Source organism: Corvus cornix, chromosome 19 (genome assembly GCF_000738735.6).
Source record: "Corvus cornix cornix isolate S_Up_H32 chromosome 19, ASM73873v5, whole genome shotgun sequence".
Lineage (NCBI taxonomy): Eukaryota > Metazoa > Chordata > Aves > Passeriformes > Corvidae > Corvus > Corvus cornix.
In genome coordinates, this window is record NC_046348.1 from 406,250 (window position 1) to 433,150 (window position 26,901).

General features: G+C 51.0%; 1 protein-coding gene across 1 annotated transcript in view; it reads right to left on the minus strand.

Annotated features, from left to right (window-relative positions):
• The window catches only part of TSPOAP1 (TSPO associated protein 1), a 66,447-nt gene that overhangs the window by 33,369 nt on the left and 6,177 nt on the right, over nt 1–26,901 (minus strand). Inside the window, 11 exon segments of the mRNA XM_039562717.1 lie at nt 2,434–2,454; nt 5,211–5,261; nt 5,996–6,100; nt 6,479–6,601; nt 7,310–7,399; nt 8,072–8,155; nt 8,966–9,073; nt 13,900–14,154; nt 17,348–17,524; nt 18,892–19,020; nt 20,632–20,739. Of these exon segments, the coding sequence (XP_039418651.1) occupies nt 2,434–2,454; nt 5,211–5,261; nt 5,996–6,100; nt 6,479–6,601; nt 7,310–7,399; nt 8,072–8,155; nt 8,966–9,073; nt 13,900–14,154; nt 17,348–17,524; nt 18,892–19,020; nt 20,632–20,739 (1,251 nt within the window).

The window sequence follows — 26,901 nt, forward strand, 5'->3', positions numbered from 1 at the left end:
CTGTCTTTACACATCCCCACATTCCCCCAGGTTGTAGGTAGATCAATTCCCAAGTGATTGCAACTGCTCCTTTCCCTCCTCTCACTGCTTTTTGTAGGTAAGATGCCCCAAAACAGATGACTGCACTGCACTCTTCAAAATTTTCCATTCTACAAAATGTATTTGAAGTGTTTTTTCTCCTTCCAACTCAAAAAATAAATTATGCCTTGAAATATTACATGAAGACAGAAAGTCTGGATTTTTAAGCAGGTCTAAAAATAACATTTCTGACCTGGAAAAAGCTCTCTCTGTGGTCTCAGAGTAACAGAAAACCTTTGTAGCCGCTCCCTAAGGATTTAGGAGAGTCATGCATTTTTATTTCACTGTGTCATATCTGTTTTAGGTGTTTCAGTTTATTACTTGTTCCCTTCACAAGTCCAAAGGGGCTCTCATGCTCTAAGGAAAGCTTGGATAAATCTCTCAAGTTTGGCAAGAACGGTCTCTGAACTGAAATCAGATGCCAGGAGGAGCTTCCAGAAGTGTCTGTGCTATCCACTTGCTCAGAGTCAACTCCTTGTTTACTAAGTCACATTGCACAGGATTCCTCTGCCATTAAGAGTGTTTGAATTTACTTACAGTTTGGGTTTTTCACATAAATACTTCTCCCCTACACATTACATCTTATTAGAGAAAAGAAACAGTAAGAACAGCTGCACTGGATCAAAGGAGGGCTTCCTCAAGTCCAGCATGCATCCCTGATCCCACCTCGGGACACAGCCTACAACAACAGACAGGTACAGAATGACTGCAGGACCAGAGGGGGATTTGCTGTCTTCTCTGGAGACATGAGCCAGCAGATGCATCAGGATACTGTGTTTAACAGCATCATAATAGTACCTTGTCCTGCGAATTCATAAACCACAGTTTAAATCCATTTACACTGGTGGCCAAGCCAATAGTCCGGATAAATCACAGTTTAATTCTAAGACACCTAATTAGTCAGGTGTCTTTTAATCTGTTGTTCCAAACAACATACAAACATCCCTTAAGTACTACTGCCACATCATACACAACGTGTACTTCTAGCAGCTACTTGCAGGGGATCGCAGACAGCTGGGAAGCAGCAGGTTTCCAGGGCAGTGCTGGGAGGCAGGAGGATAAGGAAGAGGAGGCCCAAGGATGTGGCTAGGAGGTTCAGGGAACCAGCAGGAATCAAGCTCCAGACACAGAGAAGACTTCTGTGTCTATGCCCAACCCAAAATGGGGAGAAAGAAGCCTCCCACAACTGGGACTGCATTTCCAGAAGAGGCTGCAAGAGCAGGAGCAGAACTTGCTGGGGTCAGTTTAACCCCCAATTCAGGAACTGATTCTCCACACCCAACCACCAGCAGGTCAGCCCCATCCTCTAAGACACTCTCCTCAGCTGGTCTGTCCACCTCTCCAGCTCATGCTCTCCTTTCAGACGTCCCTTGTTCCCTTTCTCCATATCTTCTGCTATGTCCCTTTGAGATCAGAGAATTCCCATTTTGCTACAGATGTGCAGTCCAAGATCTTGCTAAAAACATGGCTGATGCCAAAGGAACTAAAGGAACATCCATAACTCTACATCAGTGTGGGTGCCACTTCTACGAGATGTGGGCATATCCCAATAAAGTCCTTTCCTAAGAGTTCCCAACACCTTACTGCTTTTTTGACCAGACTTGAGGCTGGCATTTTTTTAAAAACTCCCTTACCTTCCACCCTGCACCTCCCGCACCAGCAGGGAATTCTGAGCCCACCACTGGGCATGTTTAGCCCCTGCTCTCTTCCTTCCATGTGCCTTTGCACAGTCAGTGTTACCTGCATTACCCATTCCTCCTGAGATCTCTGCCAGACTGGAAGATTTCAAAGCAGTTTTCTATCAGCTACAAATCCCAGCACTTCTATACCGGCCTTCTTTCCAAACCACCTGTGAACAGGCCAGCTAGCACAGCTCCCAGGCTGGAACTTCATTGCCTACTACCTCTTCTGGGAAAACTATTATCTGCAATCTCTGCTTCCCATCTTCCACCCAGTTACAAAGCCAGCAGGACCCGTCTTCTTCTCCACAACGCTCATTTGCAACAGTGTCACCACTGCCTTTGGGGTTTGAAGGAAACACTTCACTCTTGGACTGCAAGTACTTCCCAAAAGACACTTAAATGTGGAGAAGGAGCACAGTTGGGCAATTCTAAAAATCTGGAAGTGCCCAAAAAAGTAAACTCCTAATTCTAATTGGTCAAGAAGGCAAGGCACTTAAAGAGAAAAGCAGCTGCTCCATCAAACTCGCAGTGGGAGTTCCTTTAATTACATTTATTTCTTGGCAGTAACACTCTTGCAATCTTTTCCAGAGTATAGTTAAAACAAGAATATCAAGCAACTGTCAAAGTCAGAACAGAGGGGAAAATGTCCTGTTTGACAGGATTAGAGCAGTACCTGCATACAATCCAAAGTACTCTGGGAGCAAGAAGAAAAGCAAAAAGAGATATCAAACCACATCAGCAGTTACACTACAACACTCTGCCAAAGACAACCCCACCCTCAGCCTGAATGAAACTGTTTTCTCACCAACTTACAGCGTCTGCCTTGCTCCATACTGAGATTCCCATCTCATTCCCAGAAGCATCTGCTTGCCAAACAACAGCCAAATCCCACACACCAAATGCACGAATAAGATAACCAGGCACTTTTCGAGGGCCTCCAAATCACAGAGTGCTTTGAGATGAACGACAACATGCTTAGAGTGGCTGCTGAATTTCAAGCCCCCTTTCCCAGCACATTGCACTCACCCAAAAGTCAACGGAATGGATATTTTGTGCCCAGACCTTTCCCTAGGTCTGAGACCATGGGAGTGCTGGGAATCAAAGCGCAGCTCAGAACCTGGCTGTGACAGGATCTGAAGCAGCTGACAGCCTGCTCAGTCCTGCATCCTGCTCCTAGGTCAGGGAAAACAAGCAAAGTTGAGCTCTGGTCACCTCATTTCCCACCAAAACTGGATTCCTGGAAGGAGGCTGTCTCCTTTTGCTTCTATGCAGTGCCAAAGGCAGTTGAAATCTTGTCTCATGTACTTTGGAACCACTGAACTACCTCGTTCCCATGATCATAACCCTCAAGCTTTTCCTCCTAAGCTGAGACAGTGCTTCTCTCCATGGCTTTCCTGCACACACCCCATTCCATACTCTCCTCACCCCTGTCACTGCCTTGTCTGGAACTACAGAACACCTGAGGCTGAAGGAGATCACCCGGAACACTGGGATCACCTGATCCAAGCCCTCAGCTCAGAGCACGGATGGCTGCCGAGAGCTCTGTCCAGTTCTGAACATCTCCAAGGAGGGAGACTCCACTTATGACAATCATGGGACAGAACTCTTCCAACAGGAAAATGGACTACACTCATTCTTCATTAATCTCACATCAAAAAGCAATTCAAGCACATGTAAAAATGATAATACATAGCCCAGGCATCTCAAACCCCCTAAATTATGCCATACACTGATGTTCTGGAATGACTATGATTATAGTTAAGTAATTTAAATGACTGTTGCTCTGCATTAATCTGGCTTTTAATAACAATTCCTCTTTTTTTGGTCTATTTTGTAAAATTCAGGGTTGAATGGGGCTCTAAGAAACCTGGTCTAATGGAAGGTGTCCCTGCCTATAGCAGGAGGTGGAACTGGATTAACTTTAAAGTCCCTTTGAACCCAAACCATTCCATGATTCTGTGATCTCTGTACCAGTACCATGAAAGCAAAAATATTTAACTGATAAGGCCCTTGCTGAAGAACACAACCAGCCCCTCGAACACGGAACAAGAGGACTGTCTGTTTCTTCCTTTGCACAGGGAGATGTCTGCTGTAAGCCTAAGGAGCTTCTCCAACCTTTCACTGAGTTAGTTCAGAAAATGTTTGGCAAACATCATAGAATCATCAAATCCCAGAATGGTTTGGACTGCAAGGGACTTTAAAGCTCATCTTGTTCCACAGGCAGAAACACCTTTCACTAGACCAGATTGCTCCAATGGCCTTGAAACAGAATACAGCAACCCTCCCTCTCCCTAAACGCTGCTCAGAACCCAGCTGAACACCAGCTGATGTAGAGCAGCACCTGTATCAGCTGATCCCATCTCTGCAGCCAAAGCAGAGGTCCCCAAAGGGATGTGGCAAGAGGACAAGATATGATGTCACATCCCCCAGTACTCACCCAGCCTGCAACACTTCAATCCTGTTTAGCAGGAGCCCAGCACTCTTGGGCTCTACAGCTCAGACAGTGGCCCAGCCCCCTCCAAAGCTGGTGCTATTTGCAGTCAGGGAGCAATTTCCTCCATCAAGGACACTTCCCATCTGCATCAACAATCCTGGGCCCCCAAGAGCCACAGAGCTGCACAGCAGTGGGCACAGGGAGCTCACTCTGACATCCCTGCCTGTTTGTCACCGCTGGAGACAGGAGCATGGCCCCCGGAGATCTCACTGTCTGGGTGCACAGTAAGACCTTCTGCTCACCTCAGGTGTTTCAGTGCACAGAAAAGCTCTGAGAGAGCAGAAGATGCTCCCCTTGCCACCACACCCAACCCAACCCTCTGGCAGTCACTAAATTGCCACATCAAGTTCCAGGGTTTGGTGCTGTGCCTTTGCAGCTCCAGGAATCCAAGGTTTTCTCCAAAGTCATCCTGACAGACACTGAGCTGATGCCAATCAACCCCAAAGCAGTGCTCAGCACATCTGGCAGGCTGCACCAGTACCCTGTCAGCCACCAGGCAAAGCACATTCCCTGTGCATGTCAGAGCAAATGGGACAAGGGAGCTGCCTCAAGCTTCACCACTCCTTATGCTCAGGTTTTCCTACTTTTCCCTAATAAAACAAAGAGCACGCATACACAAGGGAAATTTTAAATCCCATGGGCACAAGTATTCTCCTTTCACATGATGCTGGAAAATGGAGCAGGCAGATCTGAGTTTGATTACTTAATGCATCCCTAAAAGAGTTTTTGGGCACGATCTGAATGAAGTAACCTATCTAAGGACTGAGCAGGCCAGGATTTAATTCCCTGACCTTTGACCCAAACGTTACTTTCACTGCAGCAACATGTTGCATCCGATCAAGACACTACAGCATTTTGCACAAGAACCAACAAGACCCAAGGCATCCAAACTGATACTATAAACAAAAGATACCAAATCTGGAACCACTAATTCCTCTTGTGTCTTTCTGTCTTACCTCTAGAAGCTGTACCGCTCCCTCATGTTCCCTTCTTGCCTCTGCCTGCGCCTAAAGAAAAATAAGGAAGGGAGTAAACCAGAAAGCAGCCAACCTGAGTTCACTTCTACTGTCATCCTACCTTGGTAGTCCATTGTAGACCAGAGCACAGGTCTGGTGAGGAGCAGCTGAGGGAGTTGGGAAAGTGGCTCAGCCTGGAGAAAAGGAGGCTCAGGGGGGCTTCTGACTCTCCACAACTCCCTGACAGGAGGGTGCAGCCAGACGCAGGGTGTCAGGCTCTGCTCCCAGGGAACAAGGGATGGGACAAGGGGAAACAGCCTCAAGTTGTGCAAGGGGAGGGTCAGGTTGAATATTGGGAAAATTTCTTCACAGTCCCTGGCGCAGACTGCCCAGCGCAGCGGTGGAGTCAGCACCCCTGGGGTGGTTTAACAGCTGTGTGGATGTGGCACTTGGGGACATGGGTTAGCGGTTGTCTTGCAGCGCTGGGGGAACAGAGGGACTCGATGATCTTAGAGGGCTTTTCCAACCTTTATGATTCCATGATTTAATTATTTAAACCACTGTATAGTCTGGAAACATCTCTGGGCTCCGGACACACAGCAGTGAAAGGCCAGAACTAACATTCACAAGCAAAGCCCTTCACTTTGCTCAGGTACCAGAGTTCACCTGGACTCAGACACTCTTACCCTGTAAACACTCACCTACCTCCTCCATGCACACCTCCAAAGGAAACAGGGTGCAGGAGGCCATTCAGAGAGGAAAAGGCCCTGTCACACCCCACATACCTGCTGCAACCGCCGGACCTCCTCCTGCTTCTCCTGCAGGACTAGCAGTGCTTCCTTGTGCTCCACTTCCAGCTGCTGCCTCCGCTCAGCCACATTTCTCATGTGCTGCAAGACATGGCACACACACTGAAACCCTGTCCTGTGTCCTACCAACAGCCACAAAGCCAAACCAGGGCCTGTATTTCATATCATTATTGCACAAAGTAAGAAATGCCCATCGCAAGGCAGAGCAACACAGTCACAGAAAACCCTCAAATCAGTGATGGCCATCTTATCTCCCACACAAATCCCTGAAGCAGCCTTTCCAAAGCACCTCTGCCCACTTTGGAAAGCCACATTCCAGGATCCTGCAGAAGCAGAATTCCCAGTGGAATTCCCAGCACAGAGACAAAAGAATGGTCAAAAAAGGCAAAGAGACAAGTGCCATCCAAAGACAGCAGTAAGTGTTTGGACAGTCCTTCCAGCCATGTGGATCCTACTGACCTTCAGCACCTGCTCTAGATTCTCCAGCTTGGTTTGGAGTCCTTGATTCGTCTGAATTACTGAATCCCGTTCCTTAGTCACCAAAACAACCTGCAGTTTCAGGTCAGCATTCTCAGATTCAACCTGAAGAGAAAGGATTCTCAGTAAGCACAAGCAGCCATAGGTGCTCCTTGTATAAGTAACAGAGACCGGTTTATTTCTGTGCTTTCTGCTAGCAATGATACCAAAACCAGGAACCTCCTCTCCTTCTGGTTTTCATTTAAAACAAATAAATGAGCATTTGTATCAGGCCTCAACATGTAACACTTTATTTGCACACTGCTTCCCTCCGTAGATTCATCTCCCTCCCTGTTTCCAAGGAGGAAGAGACTGGGATAGGAACAGGCTATATAACGAAGAAAAAAAAAAAAAGCATGAAGGTCTGTAAGCATTTTTAATGTCTAATGGTAGGATTAAACACAGAGAATGGGACAGAAAATTCAGCAGCCTGCTGAAATCATCTTTGCCTTCTCCACTTATCACAAGGAATTTTTGGTTCCAGGGTGCACTATAGCCTGATGACTACCAGCAATGCAAGCAAAGGCAAACATTTCCACTTACAGCAGTTATTAAACACATAGGAAGCCTTATGCAGGGTGGCAAATTGACACATGGGACTGACAAATGACTTTCTAACTCTTGTGCATTACATTTGTCCAGAGAAGAAGCTGGGAACAGAAGCCCAGATCAGCACATGACCATTACTGAAGCTGGAAATGTGAGAACAGCATGTTCTTCTCAGTAACTCTGCAGAAGCCAATGCTGCCAACCTGACAAAGACGCTGCTTTTACCTGTCCTGCCCACCCAGCCTTCTCATTCAGCTGCAAGTTCTCTTCGGCCAGTCGTGCATTTTCACTCTGCACCTCCTGCAGCTGGATCTCCTGTCCAGAAAGAGCAGGAATTACTACACCAAGGCCCTCCATCTAAATCCCCCAGATTATCCTGCAGAGCAGCTCCACTGCTCCTGTTTCCTGATGGTGCAGGATGCTGGTGCAATGCTGCTTGAGGGGTGGGAGGCAACAGTGAGCAGCACTGCTCAAACAGAACCCAGCCCTGGGCCTGGGGTTGGACCTGGATGACCTTTAAGGTCCCTTTCAACCCAAACCAGTCTGTGATCTCTTAAGGAAAGCAAAGCAGAAACAGAAGGGAGAAATCCAGATGCTCTGCTATCACTTGCAAAAACTCCCTGGAATTAAACAGGATTTCAGCCAACAAGTAAGAAGCACAAGAAAATGACGGTGGGATGGTGGTATTACCATCTCCATACCTGTCTGGAGTGCCTGTGAAAATGGTATCTCCCCAAATTAGCAAAAGGTCATGGAATTTCATCCAGTAATTTATGTAGCTGTATTCAGCCCACAGGTAGCTGAAAGGCTAAATAAACAATCCCAGCCTTAATGGCTGGAGCCCCAAATTTGTGACACTGTTCAAATAAACAGAAACACTGGTGATTCCTTATTAAGATGAACTGAAGACGATCCAAGAGAGGCACAAAACAACTCAGCTCCTCTTCTCCCATTATGCTCATAACAGTAGGCAACAAGAACACTTACTAGTTCTTTGCATCTTTTATGCTTTTTCCTCACTTCATGCTCAAGGTTTTCACATTTTTTGCGCTTTTTCTTGAGTTCAACTTCCTGCACAAAACAAGCAGAAGTAGATCAGCAAGTCCACACTCTTACAATGCATATGAAATTCAAGTCCAGCCTCTCAGACTCAGGGCTGTATTAGGTATTTTTATTTTCTTATGAAAATCTCTTTGTGACAAGCTTAAACAATGTAGAAACCAAGGGAGACTTTTCTGAAAGTTAGGAAAATCAAAAAATAAAACAACTATTCCCCTCTTCCCCAAGCCTTCAGTCTGGAAACAGTTCTGCTCCCATGTGTGTGGACTGTTCCTATCTACACAGGATAGCAGAGAGGACATGGTGTGGGAGACAAAACAACAGAGTTGTTTAAAATCTTCATCTTTAAACACCAGCTGCGCTACTTTAGCTCCTATTCTAATTCCAGTGACACCTAACAGAGCACAGACATCCTCTTTATCTGCAGCTATTCATACCCCTCAGACAGACAGGAGCTGCTAAACCTCCCTGTGAACTGTCTTAATTTGCTGGAATAATTCACAAGGGACACATTCCTCATCCACATCTGTCCCCAGTTCAAATATGTCTAAACCAAACACAGCCCAGAACCTACTGGCATGTTCCCCTCTTCTTTGAGTGTGACATATTCCCCTGCCAGCCCAGCAGCTGCCACCCAGCAACACTCTGCATGCAGATGGCCTGTGTTTTCCTACCGATTCCCCGAGCTTCCTGCTTTTGCAGAGCAGCTGCACCTAAAGAGACGTCAGTCCCCAAAATCTCTACCTGGATTGCACATGTGAACCCCACAACAAAAATAAAAAAGTAGAGCACTCCTTCCCCCAAACCAGGTTCACAACTCACCAGCTGCTGTATCTGTTTGCTGCTCTCCTGGTTTGTCACTGCATTTTTGGGAGGGGAATTTTCATGTCCTTCAGAGGCAGGTCCCAGTGGTTGCACACCTGGTTCCACCTGAAAGCACAGGAGATGCCAGAGAGCTCAGGGACATCCAGGACAACAGTGCACAACGAGGGAGAAGGGACTTTCCTGGCAGTACCCCCCAGGAGAGCAACGCTCCACAGGGAACTCCTGATCTCTGAGCCGCACCACGTGACATGGAGAAAGCTGGACACCATGCCAGGGATCTCTGTGCTGGGAATCTCCTGGAGCCCAGTGCCAACCAGCCCAGCTTGACTGAAGTGTCCCCGAGGCACAGCGGGCTCCTGGAAGCCCTCAGATCCAAGCTCCCATATTTGTGCCTCGCCTAACGACTCAATGACAGGCAGCAGCAACACCTTTCATGGCCCTCCCCAAAGCGACACAGAGAGAAGAGAGAACACAGCCCACAAACGACAGAAACAAGTGAAGATGTCAGAATCTAAGGGCAGGGAAGAGCAGACAAACACTACCAAGAAATGCAGCATCCCACCTCTGCTGGTAGCTGGGAAGGGCTGATAGGGCAGCAGTGCCATGGCTTCTGTGCCACCACCAAACCAGATGAAAGGAGACACTTTTTATACACATTTGTACACAAGTTTCTAACAAAATACCTTTTCATTTGGGTCACAGACAAACACACCTTAATCCTCTGAATTTTTGCTCTCAGCTGATACTTGACTTGACATTGTCTGCCCAGAATAATCCCTGACTACAGGGCAAAGACTGAGACACACAGAAGAAAAAGGGCCTTGATAAGGCTTTAAACATTAACTGTAAAGTTACTTCTGATAAACAGATTTTAGGGACAGATCTTTAAGGTCATCAGAGCCAACCTACAGAATGAGGAAGCAGCAGGACTTTATGAATCCATCTCAGCCTTAGCCTTCAGCTGACCTCTATTACTGGGTCCCCAACGGTTCTGTGGCTCACGTGCATGAGCACACAGGCGCAGGGATGGCTTCAGTAATATTAAGCCGACGGCAAGGAGCTGAGAAGGGTCCTTGCTGTAGAGTTCCACAGAAAGCAGTTTATTGCTGCAACTTGTGAAGGGTTCCAGAGGCAAATGACCCCGACCATGTGACAGCTGGAGCTTGAGTACAGGGCTGTGGCTAACACCAGGAGCCAGCTGGGGAATCAGAACTGGGGTCCATTACCATAACCGAACACCCTGGGAGAGGCTCCTTCCCCTCGCCATAACCGTAACTCTTTGGCACCAGAGACTGTCTTACCAAGAACTCTCTGTCTTTTGTACCACAGGTCAATCAGCCATCACAGACCTCTACTCAGACACAGAGTTCCTCATTTCACTCTGAACACCTTCAGTGCTGAGGAAGCAATGGGATGAGATCTGAGCTCCCTTTACAGCCAGTCATTAGGGCAGTGTCTAAGCACTACACCTAGGATGTGATTTTTAACCTATTTTTGGCTTGAAAGATCTAAGTTTTATCTATGTCTATATTAATGGCTCTTCTGCTGAAAGCCTGAGAGCTCCAAGAGCTCACACTCAAGCCCAGGCTACCAAGGACTTCTCCTTTTTTGCTACAAAGAAAATTCTGAAATCACCTCCCATGTGAACCCCGTTCCCTACCACCCATGGAATAAGGTTCACTGCAGAGTCTGACAGTCTCAGCACCAACCAGCACATGGAAATTGGGATCCTCCACCAACCCATGGTACCTCCATGAGTCCCAGCCCTTGGAAGCTTTCAGGTCTGCTGTGAAACCCATATTTAACTGTGGAATATCGATGTGGAAATGTTTCTGAGACTTTTTTGTTCTTTTTCAATCACCTTGCTCATATTAAGTTTCAAACTGGTATTCAGAGAATCCCAGAATCACTGAGTTTGGAAAAGCCCTCCAGGATCGAGTCCACCCTGTGCCCAATCCCCACCTTGTCCCCAGCTCAGAGCACTCAGTGCCACCTCCAGCCCTTCCTTGGGCACCTCCAGGGATGGGCACTCCAAACCTCCCTGGGCAGCCCCTGCCAAGGCCTGAGCACCCTTTCCATGGGGAAATTCCTGCTGCTGCCCACCCTGAGCCTGCCCTGGCCCAGCCTGAGGCCGTTCCCTCTCTCCTGGCCCTGTTCCCTGGCAGCAGAGCCCGACCCCCCCGGCTGCCCCCTCCTGTCAGGGACTTGTGCAGAGCCACAAGGTCCCCCCTGAGCCTCCTTTGCTCCAGCCTGAGCCCCTTTCCAGCTCCCTCAGCCGCTCCTGGGGCTCCAGGCCGGGGTGCTCCACAGTACAGGGTTCAGCCAAGGGACTGGCAACAGCCTCCTCCCTTCACCAGTGCTGTCAGACTTAGCCTCGCTGACTTACTCATCAGCCAGAAAATCTTCTGGCAGTGAGGACAGACTCTCCTGAGTCAGAGAAACGAAGCACGTGCATGAGAAAAGTAGTCTTGTCTGACAGAACCTGCAGGATCAGGTGAAAATCAAGGTATGGAAAGGTCATTCAAGGAAGGTAAGGGCAGGGTAGAGTGAAAAAACATCCATGCATCTCTCTTCACCACAGCAGAATTTGGGGGGCCACTTGGGACAGAAATCTCAAACTATGAAGAACAAAGCTGAGAACCTCTCTGAAACGGAACTGTCCATAAGAACTGTGGAAGCCAACAAAATAAACAGTAACAAACCACCAACATTATGTAATATTCACCCCAGGGCTCAAAAACCCCTTTGGCATAAACTGTGTCCTTCACTTCAGCCGTAACTGAATCAATACGTGCAGCAAGTCACTTCTGCAACACTGCCTTAACACAAAATAACTAGGAAGATGGCAAATACCATGTTTTAAGAGTATTTAAGCATATTTCAGCAGACATTTTGACACCAGTTCTGGGCAAACTGATAGAAATTGAAACAAAGGCAAATACTTAAAAAAACCCCAAACAAACTTATATTGGGGGGGGTGGGGGGGAGGGGGAAGGCAACATTTTCACAGATCCATGAAGAGTTTTTTAAGATGTCAGCAAGCAAGTGGGTGAGGGAGATCCAGTAGGAACCTGCTTGGGTGCACAGAGGACATTCAGCTGCAGTCCTTTAACGGGTGTCTGCAGACACTGAGCCACCACAGGGCGAGGGGAGGGTTTTTTCTCTTGGGTAAATACTCATTGAACATGAAAGGGCTGAAAAAGAGGGAGCAGGAACTGTGCTCTGCAAGTACTGATGTAGCAGAGACAAACAGTGACAAGGGCCTCGTGACACTGAGAAATTACAGAGACGAATGATGGTTTAATAAAGAGTGCTTAGACAAAAAAGTGAAGAGATCTTTTGGGAAAGGGAGAGACAACTTCATTACGCTATCATATAAATCAATGCCACAGCGGCCGGGATGCTGCTGCATGCTGCTTCCCCAACACAAAACCGACAGAAAAAACACACAAAGGAGAGAGACAAAGATGATGAACACTGAATAACAGAAGAGGCTGGAAAGAAACAAAAAAAACCGGCTGAAAGACAGGGGTTTACAAATCCAGGAGTGACTTGGAATAGACGGACAAGGAATGAATATTCAATGCACTTGCTGTAAGAGCCGGGGGCAATAAACGAGAGCAGCTGGCGGGAAGGTGGGGGGAAGACGCGCAGCCCGTCCTCCCACCGGGGAATGTGGGATCCTACCACACTGAAAACACGGGAAGAAACCGGGAGAACCCCCAGCAGCCGAATCCCCCGGAGCCCGCGGCTCGGAGACCCCTGACCCGCCGGCCCGGGGGCTGCAGGGCACAGCGGCACCCGCGGCCCGGCCCCGCGGAGGCCCCGGCCCGACTCGACTGCGCTGGGCGAAGCAGCTCCCCGGCGGGGCCTCGGGGCCGCCCGGCCCAGCCCGGCCTTACCTGGCGGCGGCGCGGCCCCGCCCGAGGCCCCGCGGCACCCCCAGCCCAGCCCCCGGCCCAGCGCAGCCCCGCGCCGGCCCGGCCCGGCCTTACCTGGCGGCTGCGCGGCCGCGGCGGAGGCGGCGCCCTGAGGCGGCCCCGGATCTGCCGGGCTGAACCACTGCGGGCGGAGGGGCCGCGCGGGGCTGGGCCGGACCGGACCCGGCGGCACCGGGGAGGGCGGGGTTGTGCCCCTCTGCTCTGGTGAGACCCCCTGGAGCTGCCGCCGGCTCGGGGCCCCGAACCTGGAGCGAAGCCAGAGGAGGCCCCGGAGCTGCTCCCAGGGCTGGGGCACCTCTGCTCTGGAGCCGGGCGGGGAGAGCCGGGGGTGCTCAGCTGGAGAAGAGAAGGCTCCAGGGAGAGCTCAGAGCCCCTTGCAGGGCCTAAAGGGGCTCCAGGAGAGCTGGAGAGGGACTGGGGACAAGGGATGGAGGCACAGGACACAGGGAATGGCTTCCCAGTGCCAGAGGGCAGGGCTGGATGGGATATTGGGAAGGAATTGTTCCCTGGGAGGGTGGGCAGGCCCTGGCACAGGGTGCCCAGAGATCCCCGGCAGTGCCCGAGGCGAGGTTGGACAGGGCTTGGAGCAGCCTGGGACAGTGGAAGGTGTCCCTGCCCATGGCAGGGGGTGGAATGAGATGCACTTTTAAGATCTTTCCAATCCAAACCGTTCCATGATTTTATGGAAAAGAAACATTGCCGGGTTTCCTAGGTGGAAAAGCACAGCACGGGAGCCCTGTGCTAGGGGACCGGGACTGAGCTCCTGGCACACCTCAGTATCCCTGTGCTGGTGTGGGCTGCCAGCAGCATCCATGTCCCTCCTCACCCTGTGAGACCTAGGGCTGGGATCGGTCCCTTTGGAAACCAGCACTGCACCTGTTTCCAGCGGATGTGAACCACAGCCCTCACCTTAGTGAAGTTCCCTAAGAACAGCAATTAACTGAGTAATTAAATAGCCAAACTTGCCGATCGCTGACCCACTTGTCTCACCTCCCTGTGAGCTCTCCCTCCCAGCGTTGGGTCTCCCAAGGCCCCCCTTGGTCGAGGTGCACCTTTGAGGCAGGAATTTGTCGGTCCCAGATGTGCGGCAGCACTGGGCATGGCACTGCCTGAGCTCATTTTGGAGGAACGCAGACACTCCTTGAAATTCTTGAGCGCAATCTGCCTCTGGAGCCGCAGCACCTCGCGCTGCGATTCCCGCAGCAGGCGGTCGAACTCGATGACGTTCAGGCAGCGAGGGTCATCCTGTGGGAAACCAAACATGGCACCATGGCCCTGACAAGCTCCAAAAGGTGGGACAGGTCACATTTAACATGCTAGCACCAAAAGAGGGGAGGCCGGGAAAACCCAGGTAGTGTGGCACACATGCATGGCTGACTTCTAGGTCTCCAAAGCCTCAAAACTCACTTTATATCCTTTATGCAAATACATTATCCCTCGTGAAGATAAAACCCAGCCTGTAATGCTCCTGCAGCTCTCCCAGCATGATGCCCAGGGCTTTTCCAATCATGGGCCATCCCAGAATATGCCAGCAGGGAGCGTGGCAGGATAATGTCATTTCATGGCCCGGCCAAGTTAGAGCTCTCGCTGCTTTCTTTACTCCTTGTTGTGGGTGCTGGCAAGCGCTGGGCTTTGAGAGGTTGCAGGAATGAAGAACATCTAGGATTTGGTCAGTTCTTCCTCAGGATAATATTTGGTTTCCTATCGTTCTTGATTTCTCTCAAGACAGTATGTGTGATGGACACCTATCTTTAGCACAAGGGGTCACTCCCATCCGTTCATGACCCAAACACAGGAGCTTTTGAAGGAAACCAGCACAGTCTGACTCTCACAAAACCGGGAAGAATATGTCACCAGCTGGTTTGATTCTTCAAAGGTTTCCAGATTTCAGGAAGCTGAAGAAACATGTACCTGCATGCCCATATGTACAAAATTGGTTTATGAAAACCTGTCTTTTCAAATCTGCTGCTGGAGGAGACATTGTTCATTCCCCTGGAAAGCTCCTAAGCCAGAGAATTCAAGACATAATTGGTATCCAGGACAAATGCAATCTGCTTCCCTGTTCGCTTCTTATTTGCCCTAAAAATAGTGTGTGCCTTATAAATACAGTTTGTGGAGAGAACCATGGTTACTCTCACACTGCAAGGGGGAAACTGAGGCAGCATTAATGGGAACTGATTATAGATTCAAGAAGTGAGCAGCTGGGCCTCCTCTGTGCCAGGCCCATGTTCAGGCTATCAGGGTAGTAGTTCTTTAAACAAAATTGGCTGTGGCTATGTATAAAGTCTCCCTTCCCCCACCAAAAAAGGCAGCTATTCCCAACAGACAGCCTCCAAAGCCTGGGGGAACAAGGGAGTAGAAAAAAAAGCTCAGTTCTCCCCTCAGTTTCTATTATATCCATCCCCTGCAGCTGTTCCCCCCAGTCCTCCACTTCCAAGGATCCATGCTGCAAGAAATTGCAGCCTGGATTTAGCTGGAGCCGGGGTTTGGTTGGAAGCAGATCACTGGAGTATGATCTCAGGAAATTATTTTATTCCATCCTAAGAGCCCTGGCTTTGCAAAACAAGGCCAATGCCTTTGCAGCCCAGGGTGCAGGGTGTGAGTCCTGCTACTGCCAGGGAAGTGAGTGGATCCATTTCATAGGCACTGAAAAATTTCTACTGATTTAAATACCCAAGATTAAAATTGATTTGGTTACAAACTCTGAACGTGCACATCATATCTCTGCATAAAACCCCCTTCATTGGCATAATGCATTTTGCATGCTGCAGACAGATTAGGGGAATTTGGAATTTTAAGTAGCTGGAAATTAAAATTTAATGAGCGGTTTGCTTGGAAGAGAAATGGGAAAAACAAGATCAGACAGAATGATCTGTACTGCTCTCTTTTCTGTGGATTCCCTGCTCAGGCATCGACGTCCCAGTTGCTGGTGCCACAGACAGGGTCACCTTCCAGGACAGGGTGGTCACCCAGGTCACCCGTGCCCTAGGAAGGCAGTGACTGAATTTGTCAGCCCTGACGGTTGCACCCGTGTGCTTTTCCTTGGCCAGGAATGAATCTTGCTCACCCCCTTCTGTCACATTCCTTTGCAATCTGTCACTCTCCTGTCCCTAGCAGGTTCAGGTTGCCCAGCACACTCTGCTATGAAAATCAGAGTGCTTTTGAAAGGGTCTCTTCCCCTTTCTGTGGGGGCCTGAGGTGAGAAATCAAAGGAATGGGAAGGAAACTTCTTGCTGACACTGTAGAGCACAGACAGACCTGGATAAGTTTGTCCTGTGGTTCAATGCCAGGAAGGATCAATGGGGCAGCTCTGTACGAACACCAAATACACCCCATTGTTCTTATCCTGACTAGATCTACATTAGGGAAAGACTGAGACTCCACCTTCAAACCTGCAGTTAAAAATGAACATATGGGAGCACAGGGAAAAAAATAAAGCTGTTTTCAATGAGGAAGTATTTGTCACCTAAATACCACGTAAGTAGGGCAGGTAGAAGTGCAAGTGTTCAGCTCAGCTGGGGACAGGGAGGTACGGTGGCACTTGACTATATTTGCATTAGCAAACCAGGGGGAAACCAGCATGGGCCCAAGTGTTACTGAGCTTCTCTGGAGATTTGAACTGACCTGAACTGAAAACATCCAGTTTCAGAATAAGAGATGCAACTGAGATGCCCAGAACAGGTTGCTTTAGTCACTTTGAGTGAGAACCATCTCACCCAGCTCCAGCCGCCTGCAGAGGCTCCTTTCAGAGCTCTCACAGAGAAAAACTTTGCAGGAGCGACACATCTGACCAGTCCTAGATCTCGGGATGAGCTGAATTACCACTTTATCCCACCATTTATATTGGCATGGCCTGTGCTGGTGCTGAGGGGAATGCAGGTCACCAGCCCAGGAGCAGACACTAGCACTGGGGATGGTTTCATGAACACCCAGCCCTGCCTGGGGGCTTGTAGCCTTGGTCATAAACATGTCAGGAGGCACTGAATTATCACCTCAGAAAGCTGCAGCTCGAGGCTTGGGATCTAGACTGGTTTTTGGGAACGTGCTGGTTGGCTTCTCAAAGAAACGCTTTAAAAGGAGGCCCTGCTTATCTTGCTTGCAGCTCAGTCCTTTGAAAAGTCATGCTGTCTGTGGCTTCTTGGGGGTTTCCAGGGAAGGAGTTTTAGTCACTGCTGGAAATGGCAGCTCAGATCCATGAACTGATGGAGGGACAAGCAGGGTGTCCCTCAAACACACGCTACTGGAGAGATCTGGACACTGTCTCTGCCACGCACTCCCCCGGTGTCCCCATTCAGCTCACACATCAAATCCCCTGCCCTGTTTTCAGCCTCCAATTGAGACTAATTCCCCTCAAACCACTTCCTGGAGCCTGGTTTCCATCACTGCTGTTGCACCACTTGTCCCCAGCCCCGGAGTGATGTCCCACAAAGTGTCTCACCTTCCCTGCCAAGAGTTTAGCCTGCAGTTCCCGGCATTCCTGCTGCAGAGCTTCAATCTGCTTGTCTTTTGCCAGGAGAGCACTGGCTTGCTCTGTTAGGTCCTTGGCACGCTGGCGGGCAAATGCTTTTTTGCACAGTTCCAGGCTGGAGCCCTTCAGAGGCACCGGAGCAGTTACCTATGCCAGAGAGCAGTGAGGTGTGTTTGTGTGTGACCATCACCCCTTGGTGTTCACCAACCACCACCCCATCACCCTTTTGTGTTCCTTAACCACCACCCCATCACTCAGCACAGGGAGCACTGTCAAAAATTGCAGCCTGGCCCCAAAGGACAGACAAACAGACAGAGGAGCAGGACAGGCCTACAGAAAAGTAGAAGAGGAAAGGCTAGATGGAAAAGTGGCTCAAAGAAGAGGTGGGAAGGACACAGTACTCAATAGGTACAGCCAGCACGGGGGCTGCAGGCAGGGCAGAAGTGGGGAGGGGAAAGAGAGAAAAACAGTATGAGGTAAAAAAGACAAGAGAAGGCAGCAGAGAGGAGGGGAGAATGGCAGGAAAGATGAGCATGGGCTCAAGTATAGCATGGAATCAAGGATAGAGGTGGCCAAACCAGGAAGAGAATTGGAGCTTCCGTGGGTTTCAAGGCAACAGGAAAGAGCTTCAGCATGGATGGGTGGAAGATAGAGGGAAAGGCAGAGGCTAAGGAGAGCCCAGCAAGGGCCAGTGCAGCCAGGGAGGATTGGGACAAATAAAGCAGTATTTGTATAGGTGCTGGGGGTCTGCACAGTATGTCAAATGGTTTCTCTTAACATAGTATCTGACGAGTCCGTCTGCTGCCCTGCAAGTACCAATATCCCATGACAGACGGGCGGCACAGTGCCTGGGCACAGAGAGGGCAGCAGCGCCAGGAAATCCCCCTACCTTCTCTCCAGCACAGTTTTCACTTCCTCCTTTCTACCCTAAACAGCTTGAATTCCCCATCACAATCCCCGCTTTCCTTCAGGAAGGTGTACCCAAGATCCCACACCCTACAGCCACCTCCCACTACTGCTGCACCATGTCAGACACGCCAGGGTTCACAACAAGCTGCTGTTGGGCTGGAGAAGGCAGAAGCCCTGTGGCTTGCACAGCATTTCGAGTGAGGTGAGGATGGGACAGAGATGCCTCTCACCCCTTCCTGTTTTGCTTCACCGCACTCCTTTTCTTATTCAAATCCTTCCTGTTTCTTTTTGGTGAAGTCAGATGAATTATTTTCATGACTTGCCCAAGGAAAGCTGAGTTAATGACTTTAGACTACAACCTTACAGTAAGAAACCAAGCAGGAAGAAATTCCACAAACCAGCCCCCAAGAGGAGTAGAGAAGCTGGCGATGGCTGGGGTTGGTGATTCTTGCTCTGCCGTGATGTGCAAAGCATGCTTGCTGTAGGTTTAAGAAAAAGGGAAAGGAAAGGCCTTTCTAGCTCAATGGAAGCAGAAAACCAAAGTTCCTGGTGGTGGGGTGCTCTCCCAGCCCAGCTCCCCAGCCGCAGCAGGTCCCGGCACCCACCACTTTGAGGTTTGCCTCCTGGAGCTTCCGGGCTCTCTCCTCCAGGCGCTTGGCGATCACCGCCAGCTCTGCGTTCTTCCTCTTCAGGTGCTTCACCTTCTCCTCCGTCTGGGGGAAGCAGCTCCTGCGCTGGAGAGCAGAAGGAGAAGTTGGAGGTGAAGCCCTTGCTCAGGAGCCAACATTCCTGGCTGAACCTGACCTACGTAAGGCACACAGGCCGTTTCCCAGCCAGGGCTTAGTTCTCCTAGAACTATCCCAACCATTGAACACCAACCTCTGCTGCCCCTCCAGTCCCTGAAACCTGTGTTTTCCTGGTATTTTTGTTAATGTGACCTCTCAGTCCCCATGAGATGCCCCTCACCCCACCCTGGACCATCCCACATGGTCCCTCTCCATCCACAACATCCCTGTTGCAGGCTCTGCTAGGACGCAACATGTCTCCAGCATCAGGGTATCCTGGCCACCCACCCTCTGGGCTTTCTCTTCCAAAGTCTTCCCAGTTTATTTTCCCGGGATTACAGGACTCGACACACCCCTGAGGATTTGTACTTGCACAGCGAGCTTATCTGTGTCCTTTCTCTCCTGACACCAAAGCATGAGTGGGAGAAGGCAACAAAGGACTTTATGATATTTGCAAAGCAAATTTCCTTTTTCTTCCTATTGATTCTGTTTGCTCTTAATCCCCTTTTATTTGTTATCTGTCCGTTCCAATAAGCTCCCACTTGCCGATGGCTCCTTCTCCCAAGGTCGAACCCAGATGTGTTGTGCCATCTTTTCACATCAGCAGAAACGTCAGGCCGACTGATCCTCACGATTATTTCCCTCCCTCCCCCAGTGAGAGTGCACCATGGGCGCCTGGGCTGGAAGGCTGAGGCTGATTTTTGAGAGCCAAATTTGATGAGAGCACAGGCCTGTGCTTCACTAAAATCCAGATGACTGATAAGGGCTAACCCCTCGGGGTGCAGGACATGCTGAATTTATGCTTTTAGTGTTAGAAAATGATCTAAAATATGCGTTTTGAATGGGGTGATATAAATCTGAAATGCTGAGCAATCAAATTTGCCCAGCGTGGCTGGGCTGCATCCCCACACTGCAGGGCTGTGCAACGGGTGATGCTCTCCAGGGAGGATGCAGGAGGGAAATATTCCCTCTTTCCTGAGGGTCCTGGCTGCCTACCTGGGAAGTCAGGCATGGGGGAGGGGGCAGAAGACAGAAGGCCCAGGCTATGGCAGCCTGGCTTGGCTTTGGGGTGCAGCTGGGGAGGATGTCGGTGCTGGGCTCTCGTGGGAGCAGGGGGCAGTGCTGCACTGTCACCCAGAGCCAAGGCTGAGTGAATCAGTGTTTCTGCTTTTCCAGTTAAAGAGGAAATAAGAGCGACTTCCCCTGCCCTCCCCTGCCCAGCCCTGCTCTGCACTGTGGGGAAGGGTCTGGCTCCAGCTGACGGCTGCAGTGTAAAGGCACCCAGGGGACCCAAAGCACCCAGACCCCCTTCATTCTCTGGCCCTGCCCAGATGAACCTGTGAGTTCAAGAAGCATTTGGACAGTAGTCCTGCACATGGTGTGACTCTCGAGGATGGTTCTGTGCAGGGCCAGCAGTCGGATTCAATGATTCTTGTGGGCCCCTTCCCACTCAGCATGTTCTGTGATTCTGTGATCTCTTAGAGTTCGCAGCAGACAGCAGCTCTCTGTGTCCAGGACTCGCTCCCCATGGAGCATCCCACGACAGCGTCTCCTGCTCACCAGCAAGCTGTTCTCCTCGGCCAGGCTGGAGCAGCGGTGCCGCAGGTCCTCCAGCGCACTCAGGAGCTTCGTGTTCTGGCTCACGAGGAAGCCGTAGTCAGCCCCACTCTGCAAAACAGCACAGAGAGGCAAGGCAGGGCTTCAGCTGCCTGGGGCAGGGACTGCAGGTCCTGCAGGACCACAGGGATTCACCAGGGGCAGGGGCAGAGGGGCTGCAGCCTCACACCAGCCCCAGCCCTGCGGTGAGCCCAGCCTGGCTGTGCCGGGGGCTGGCAGGGTCAGGGTGCTGGTGGCAAAGGGTGGGATGTGGGAGCTGATTTCAGGAGGAGGCAAGAGGCTGCATGTCCACTGGGGGACAACTGGCCTTTGAGGCCACCCTGAGGGTGACAGCTGCCATCTCCATAGCTTTAAAAATTCTTTCAACTTCCACCCATGGAAAAAGCCCAGACCCTTCTGTTGTCCTGAGCCATGGCACCATCCAAACTGGCTCAGGTGAAACACGGGCAGAGCCAACAAGACCCAGACAGGCAGAACACAACCCCTGGCACCCCAGACATGTGTGCTGCTCCCCACAGCTAAGGGACCCAGTGGCCTCCAGCACCACGTGGTTTTGGAGGCAACCAGACTTCCTCACCCTCTTCCCCACATCAGCACTCGTGTTTGGCCCAGGAAAGTGCCCAGGAGCCAGACCCCAGATCTTCCTCTCTGTGTCAGCCTTGGCTCCGGAAGAAGGTGACATGCAGGATTTTTTGCAAACACCAACTTCATTTTGCCACCTCAAAAGCAGCAGCGGCAGCAGCAGCTCAGCCGGGAGCTGTATATAGAGTTTTGTGGTTGCTGCTTCCTGCCGAGAGCAGCTCGCCGCAGGCTCGCTACCGGAGCCGGCTCCCAGCAGGGATTTCTGGGCGTGAGCAAAGCTCAGAGCTGAGCTGTTGCTTCACAGCTGCCATATGGCAGTGCCTCGGGAAGATCTAGCCACATGTTTTCCCAGCAGCCAGGCAGGTCCTGCAGGACCCAGTCCCAGAGCCCAAGTCTCCGCTGAACGGCTGCGACCCTCCCGGTGCACAGCTCTGCCCTGCAGTTTTCCAGCCAAAGCTACGGGGGAAACATCCCTCACTCCCAAAGGAGTGCTGCCCAAGCTTCCGGGGTAGCAAGAGCTCAGACAAGAGTTCAGCTCTAGGAGTCTGAGACTGCCTAAAACTCATTACACTTTTGAACAATTCTGGTTTCTCCATCGTGTCCACTGTAGAGATAGGGCACAAGACCAGTGCCACAAAGTCCCCTCCCACTGAATTCCCCAGCGTGGTGCCGTGCCCATGGCTCTCCCAGCCTCTCACACCTGTATGGAAATGCCTTGACAAAGCAGGGAGGGAAAACACAGCTGAAGGAGGTTGAAAACAACCAAAAAAAAAACCCCTGAAGATGACACCCAGCCCTTCCCATCAGCCTCATCAAGCCCCTGAGACACCAGGATATGATGTGCCATGAGCTGACAGGCTTTTGGCTGAGTGATTTGTAGATGTCCACCCTCCCTGCAGAAATCCCCGGGTTTGTGAAAGCTGGAGTGAAATGCCCCATGGAAGGAGGCTGTACTGCTACCCACACGTGGGAAAGCAAGAATATATTTTCCTCTATTTTTTTCTCTCCTAGGCACTCCAGGCCACTGTTCTTGGGGACATCACACTGCAGCACCTGCCTGCCCTCTCCTGCTCTCCAAAAACTTAGGGCTGCTCCCAGGGATGGTCAGGGTAGGCCCAGAAACAAAGGAAATCCCTGAACCCAGCATCCCAGGGATGCCAAGAAGCTCCCCTGGGAGCCATGTGCACAGCTCTGTGCCCAGTACCAGATCCTGCAGCATCAATCCCATCCCTGCAGCTTTACAGGGACAGAGGAGGTGTCCCAGGGAGCATTTCCCCCATCACCAGCTCCGAGAACAGCAAAGCACTTCCTTGGCCTGGGAATCCACGTAGGGGACACTGCAGGTGTCAAAGAGGAGACAAAGCAGGGCGGGTTCACGGGGAGAGGGGTCCTACCAGCATCTCCTGTGCTGTGCATGACAGCACCTCGGGCTGGTCCCCTGCTGCCACCCCCAGAGCCAAGCAGGCAGCCCTGGGATGAAGTCAAAGTGCATTATTTCCATCTCTTTGCCACTGCCAAGAGGCCTCAAAATTCTTGCTTGTGGTTGCACTGAGACAGGGCAAGCACCATGAGCCAGCAGCCTCTGCGCTGGGATGGGAGCAGGAGAGGTTCTGAGGAGGAGCTGATGTGCTCCTGCTTCTCCCACCAGCCAGTCAGGACTTCTGACATCAGCAGCATGGGGTTTCAGTAGGGGACAATCAGCACCTCCAGCATGGCATGGGGATCTTTTGGGGACCTACATGCAAATTCCTGCATTTGAAACCCCATTTCTGTAGCCATAAACCATTTCATCAGGGCAGGATGCAAAGGCTCATAACCCCTCACCCCTACCCTGCCAGGCTGTCCCCAGCTCAGCCCAGGTTTCGTGTCACGACTCCAGAGCCCATGGCATGGCAAAGGCTGGCATGTCCTTTCCCATTCTGTGGATGTTGCTGCCTCCCCGGGCAAGGTGCCACGGAGCAGGAGAGTGTGGCTGTGTGCTCCAGGCTGGGGCCAGGCACGGGGCCAAGCCTCCCCTGTGCCAGCACGTCCCTCTGCGGCCACAGCTCCTTGGGGCTTTGCCCAGAGAGGCACAAGGGACATCAGCAGCGAGACGATGTGGAGGCAGCAGATCCTTGCTGTGCCAGGATGTCTGTCCCGCGCGGGGACGTCACTGCCCAGAAAAGCTTTGCCAAACCTTCCCATCGGCTCTGAGCCGGCGCTGGCTGCATCAGCTGAGCCCTCCTCCAAGACCACGGAGAGCCTGGAACCGAAGGGCTGTCTAGACGTCATCCCACGCTCATTAAACATTCATTTCCTATAATGAAATGGCTTTTAATTTATCAACCGCTCCACAGCTCCTTAAGGATCCCGCGCTGCACGGCGCAGCCTCGCTGCTGGCTGCACTCGGGGCTCCCACGGTGCTTTTCATGGGGAGCTGGAAGTAATCGTCAGGGAGGAGAGACACAGAGGCTCCCCCCAAAGTGACTCATCCTGATGAAGACATACAGAAGTGTCAGCAGGAGCTGGAATCCAAATGCGTCCCTCAGTCAGGGAGGTTTTCCGTGAGCTGAGGCAGAGCTGACACCACGGGGCAGCAGAGAGGGTCTCCAGGCAGCCACATTCCCCAGATCAGGAGCATCCTTGGCCACTAAAATATTAACCTAAAAATTGACGCAAGTGACACGTTCTTTTGCCACAGGAAAGTTTCTAAAATGAGAGGAAGGCAGGAGCAGAACAGCAGGGATGCTGAGGGAGGAGAGCAGCAGGCACATGGCTTTGAAGCCTCCATTACAGGGAAATCAGCATCATCTGTTGTCTCTTTTGGCAGGTAGAGCCCAAAGTTTCTCCAAGACACATTGAGAGCAGCAAACAAAGAAAAGCCTCAGCATGGCAGCTGCCAGAAAACTGCTGCTTTTTCACCCAAAAGCTTCAAAAAGCACAGGAGAGCTGCAGCGGCTTTTGCAGGGAGAGGTGCCCAGCCAGGCTGCTAAATGGGTCACGCAGACAAAATCCCTCTGGAGCACCCAGCATCCAGCACAGTCCTTAAAGTCCTGCAGAAAACTTGCAGGAGGCCTTTGGGGGACAGTAAATCAGCCAGCAGCCGTGCTCCGCAATGCGGCTGGGGCTGTGCCGGCACCGCGGCACGGCCTGGCACCCACCGGCCCAGGGCTCCCCCAGCCAGCCCTGGGGAACAGCCAAAGTCTGAACCCTGCCTTCCTTTGAAATTCCTGCTGAGAGCCGGACAGGGAGGAGGAATTTACCAGGTGGCCCCATGAGCAGGAGGTCTCAGGTGGCCTTTTGGAAGCAGGCAGGCACATGGCTGATTTGAAAACAGATAATTTGAAGGTGTATAAACCACACGCAATTTGAAGGTGTATAAACCACTGACAATTTCAAGATACCCTGCAGTGACTTCTCCATCTGCAGCTCATCCAGGGTACAGCTGCTGGGTTTGCTTTTGCAGGAGCCATCTCTGAACACAACTCCCCTCTGCAGACACCTTGCAGAGTGATTTCCCAGGTGAAGCTATCCCAGCTCTCCTGCTATCTTGGATATATTAAATCCACTACCTCTCCTTCATTTGAAATCATTGTCCCCAAGCCTCCACCATGTCAAAGCCCTTTAGCTGTTCGTTCCACCTGACTTTAGTAATTAGTTCCCTTAACTTCTCAATCCTCTTCACTTGGAAATGAAGCCTATCATTGCCAATCCGTTTTCTCCTCTTCCAGCCAGTTTCAAGGGAATCAGCCACCTCACAGAACAAAGTTATTTTCCATAGGCTGCTCTTCTGCAGTGCCCTCACTGCATGTCAAAAGCAAGACAAAAATAGCCTCACCTCCTGTTCGGTCAGTGAGCAGAGCCAGCCCCGGCGCTGCCGCTGCCGGCGCAGCAAGCAGCCAGCACATCCCCACCCAGGGAACAGGGACAGTGCTGCCAGAGGTATGGGAGCAGTAAGAGACATGCCTGGGACTAGGCTGTGGTTATCCTGCCACTCTTCTGACAGGCAGTGTGTCCCATTGCGCTTGTCCTGCTTCCTTCCTGCATTTTGCGCCGTTCCTGGTTTCAGACACAAACATCTCTGTTGTGCCCTTGCCTTTAGGGCACTTCCCCACAGCCCTGTGTGCTGCCAACTCCCCTTTCCATCAGTCAGCATTTTCCCCTGCTGCCCATCCCTCTTCCAGCCTACTACTTGCCCTTATTTATGTGATTTCCTCATTTATCTGATTTTTATCACTCCATGTAACAAATTCACGGAAGAAAAAATCCATCCAAGGCTATTAACTTCAAAGGTCCTGCCTCCAGCATGAGGAGTGCTGGAGCCACGAATTGAAAGATATTGAGGGAATATTCAGAGGAGCAGTCACTATATATTTGCTGTTTCTCTGCATTTCCCCAGGCATCCTCTCCTGCACACCCTCTGACCACTGCCAGCTCTTCATATGCTCCTCACTGGCTGTTTAAAATGAGACGCAGCTAAAATTGGAGTCTTGCAAAACCAGGTCCTCTCTATCTTTAAACCCTCTGTGGAAGCCCCATTATGAATCCCAGGACCACAAGCCCAGCTATTCCAGGAGGAGAATAATCACCTCAGTAGCCCTGATGGCCCTGGCTCACTGTCCTTTGATGAGCTCAGCTTCTCCAGCCTTCCAACCAGGGAGAAATTAATGTTCCTGCAAAACTGAGACAGGGAGGAATGTGAGTGGAAAATAAACTCCCAAGGCAGAGGATCAGCTCTCCAAAATCCAATGCTGCAGCTGGGTCCAGGGTGCAATGCGGCACAATTCCTCACCTTTAACAGCAAATCCAAAAGACAGGAGGATTTGCTAGGAGATGAGAGAAAATGACACTGAAATACCTCAGGGCTGCTGGGAAGGTGGCTCTGAAATGCTCCTGAGGTGCTGCACATGTGATTCTTCATCCTTCACCATCATACAGAAAACAGGGCAGGGAGTTGTGAGGAATGAAGGGTTTGGAGAAGCCATGGGAGACTCTGGCAGGGGAAAGGTGCTGCTCAGAGTGCAGGTTCTCATGGTGCTGAACACTGCTGGTATCACCAGTTCTTTTGTTTGGCCAGTTTGCGCCTGGCCCTGCTCTCCAGTGGGCTATGGAGACGTGTCCCTGCTTCCAGCTGCCCATGACCCGCCTGGAGCAGAGGCATGACAAGGTCGGTGTGGCCCTGGACAGGCTTTTCCCAGCTGTGACCCAACTCTCTTGTGTTAAGCACAAAGTGTTTTGCAATCCCAGGATGTGTTGGCCACAAACTGCAGCTGATCCATCAGATAACCTGCAGCAGCCCCGGGTTGTGCAACACTCCTCAAGTACAGGAACATCACCCTCCTGCCCTTGGGCCACTATGTGACCCCTGGCCACCTCAGTGTCCCCTGCAGGGTCTTTGCCCCCTACACACCTCTGAGAAAGATATCTGCATTTTGTAGGGTGAAAAGCAGGTGCAAAGCCTGTTCTACCAACTACCCTTTGAACACTGGTGTACAAGTGTCTCCCTTGTCGCTTATCAGCTTCCAGAAAGATTTGGCCAAGCTCCACTCGTCGTAAAGCAGGACTGTGCTCCATCCCCACTGCACTCAGGGGATACTGCTGTTTCACTGCCCAGCTGGGGAATGTGTGGAAGACAGGCTGTGCACTATAAAA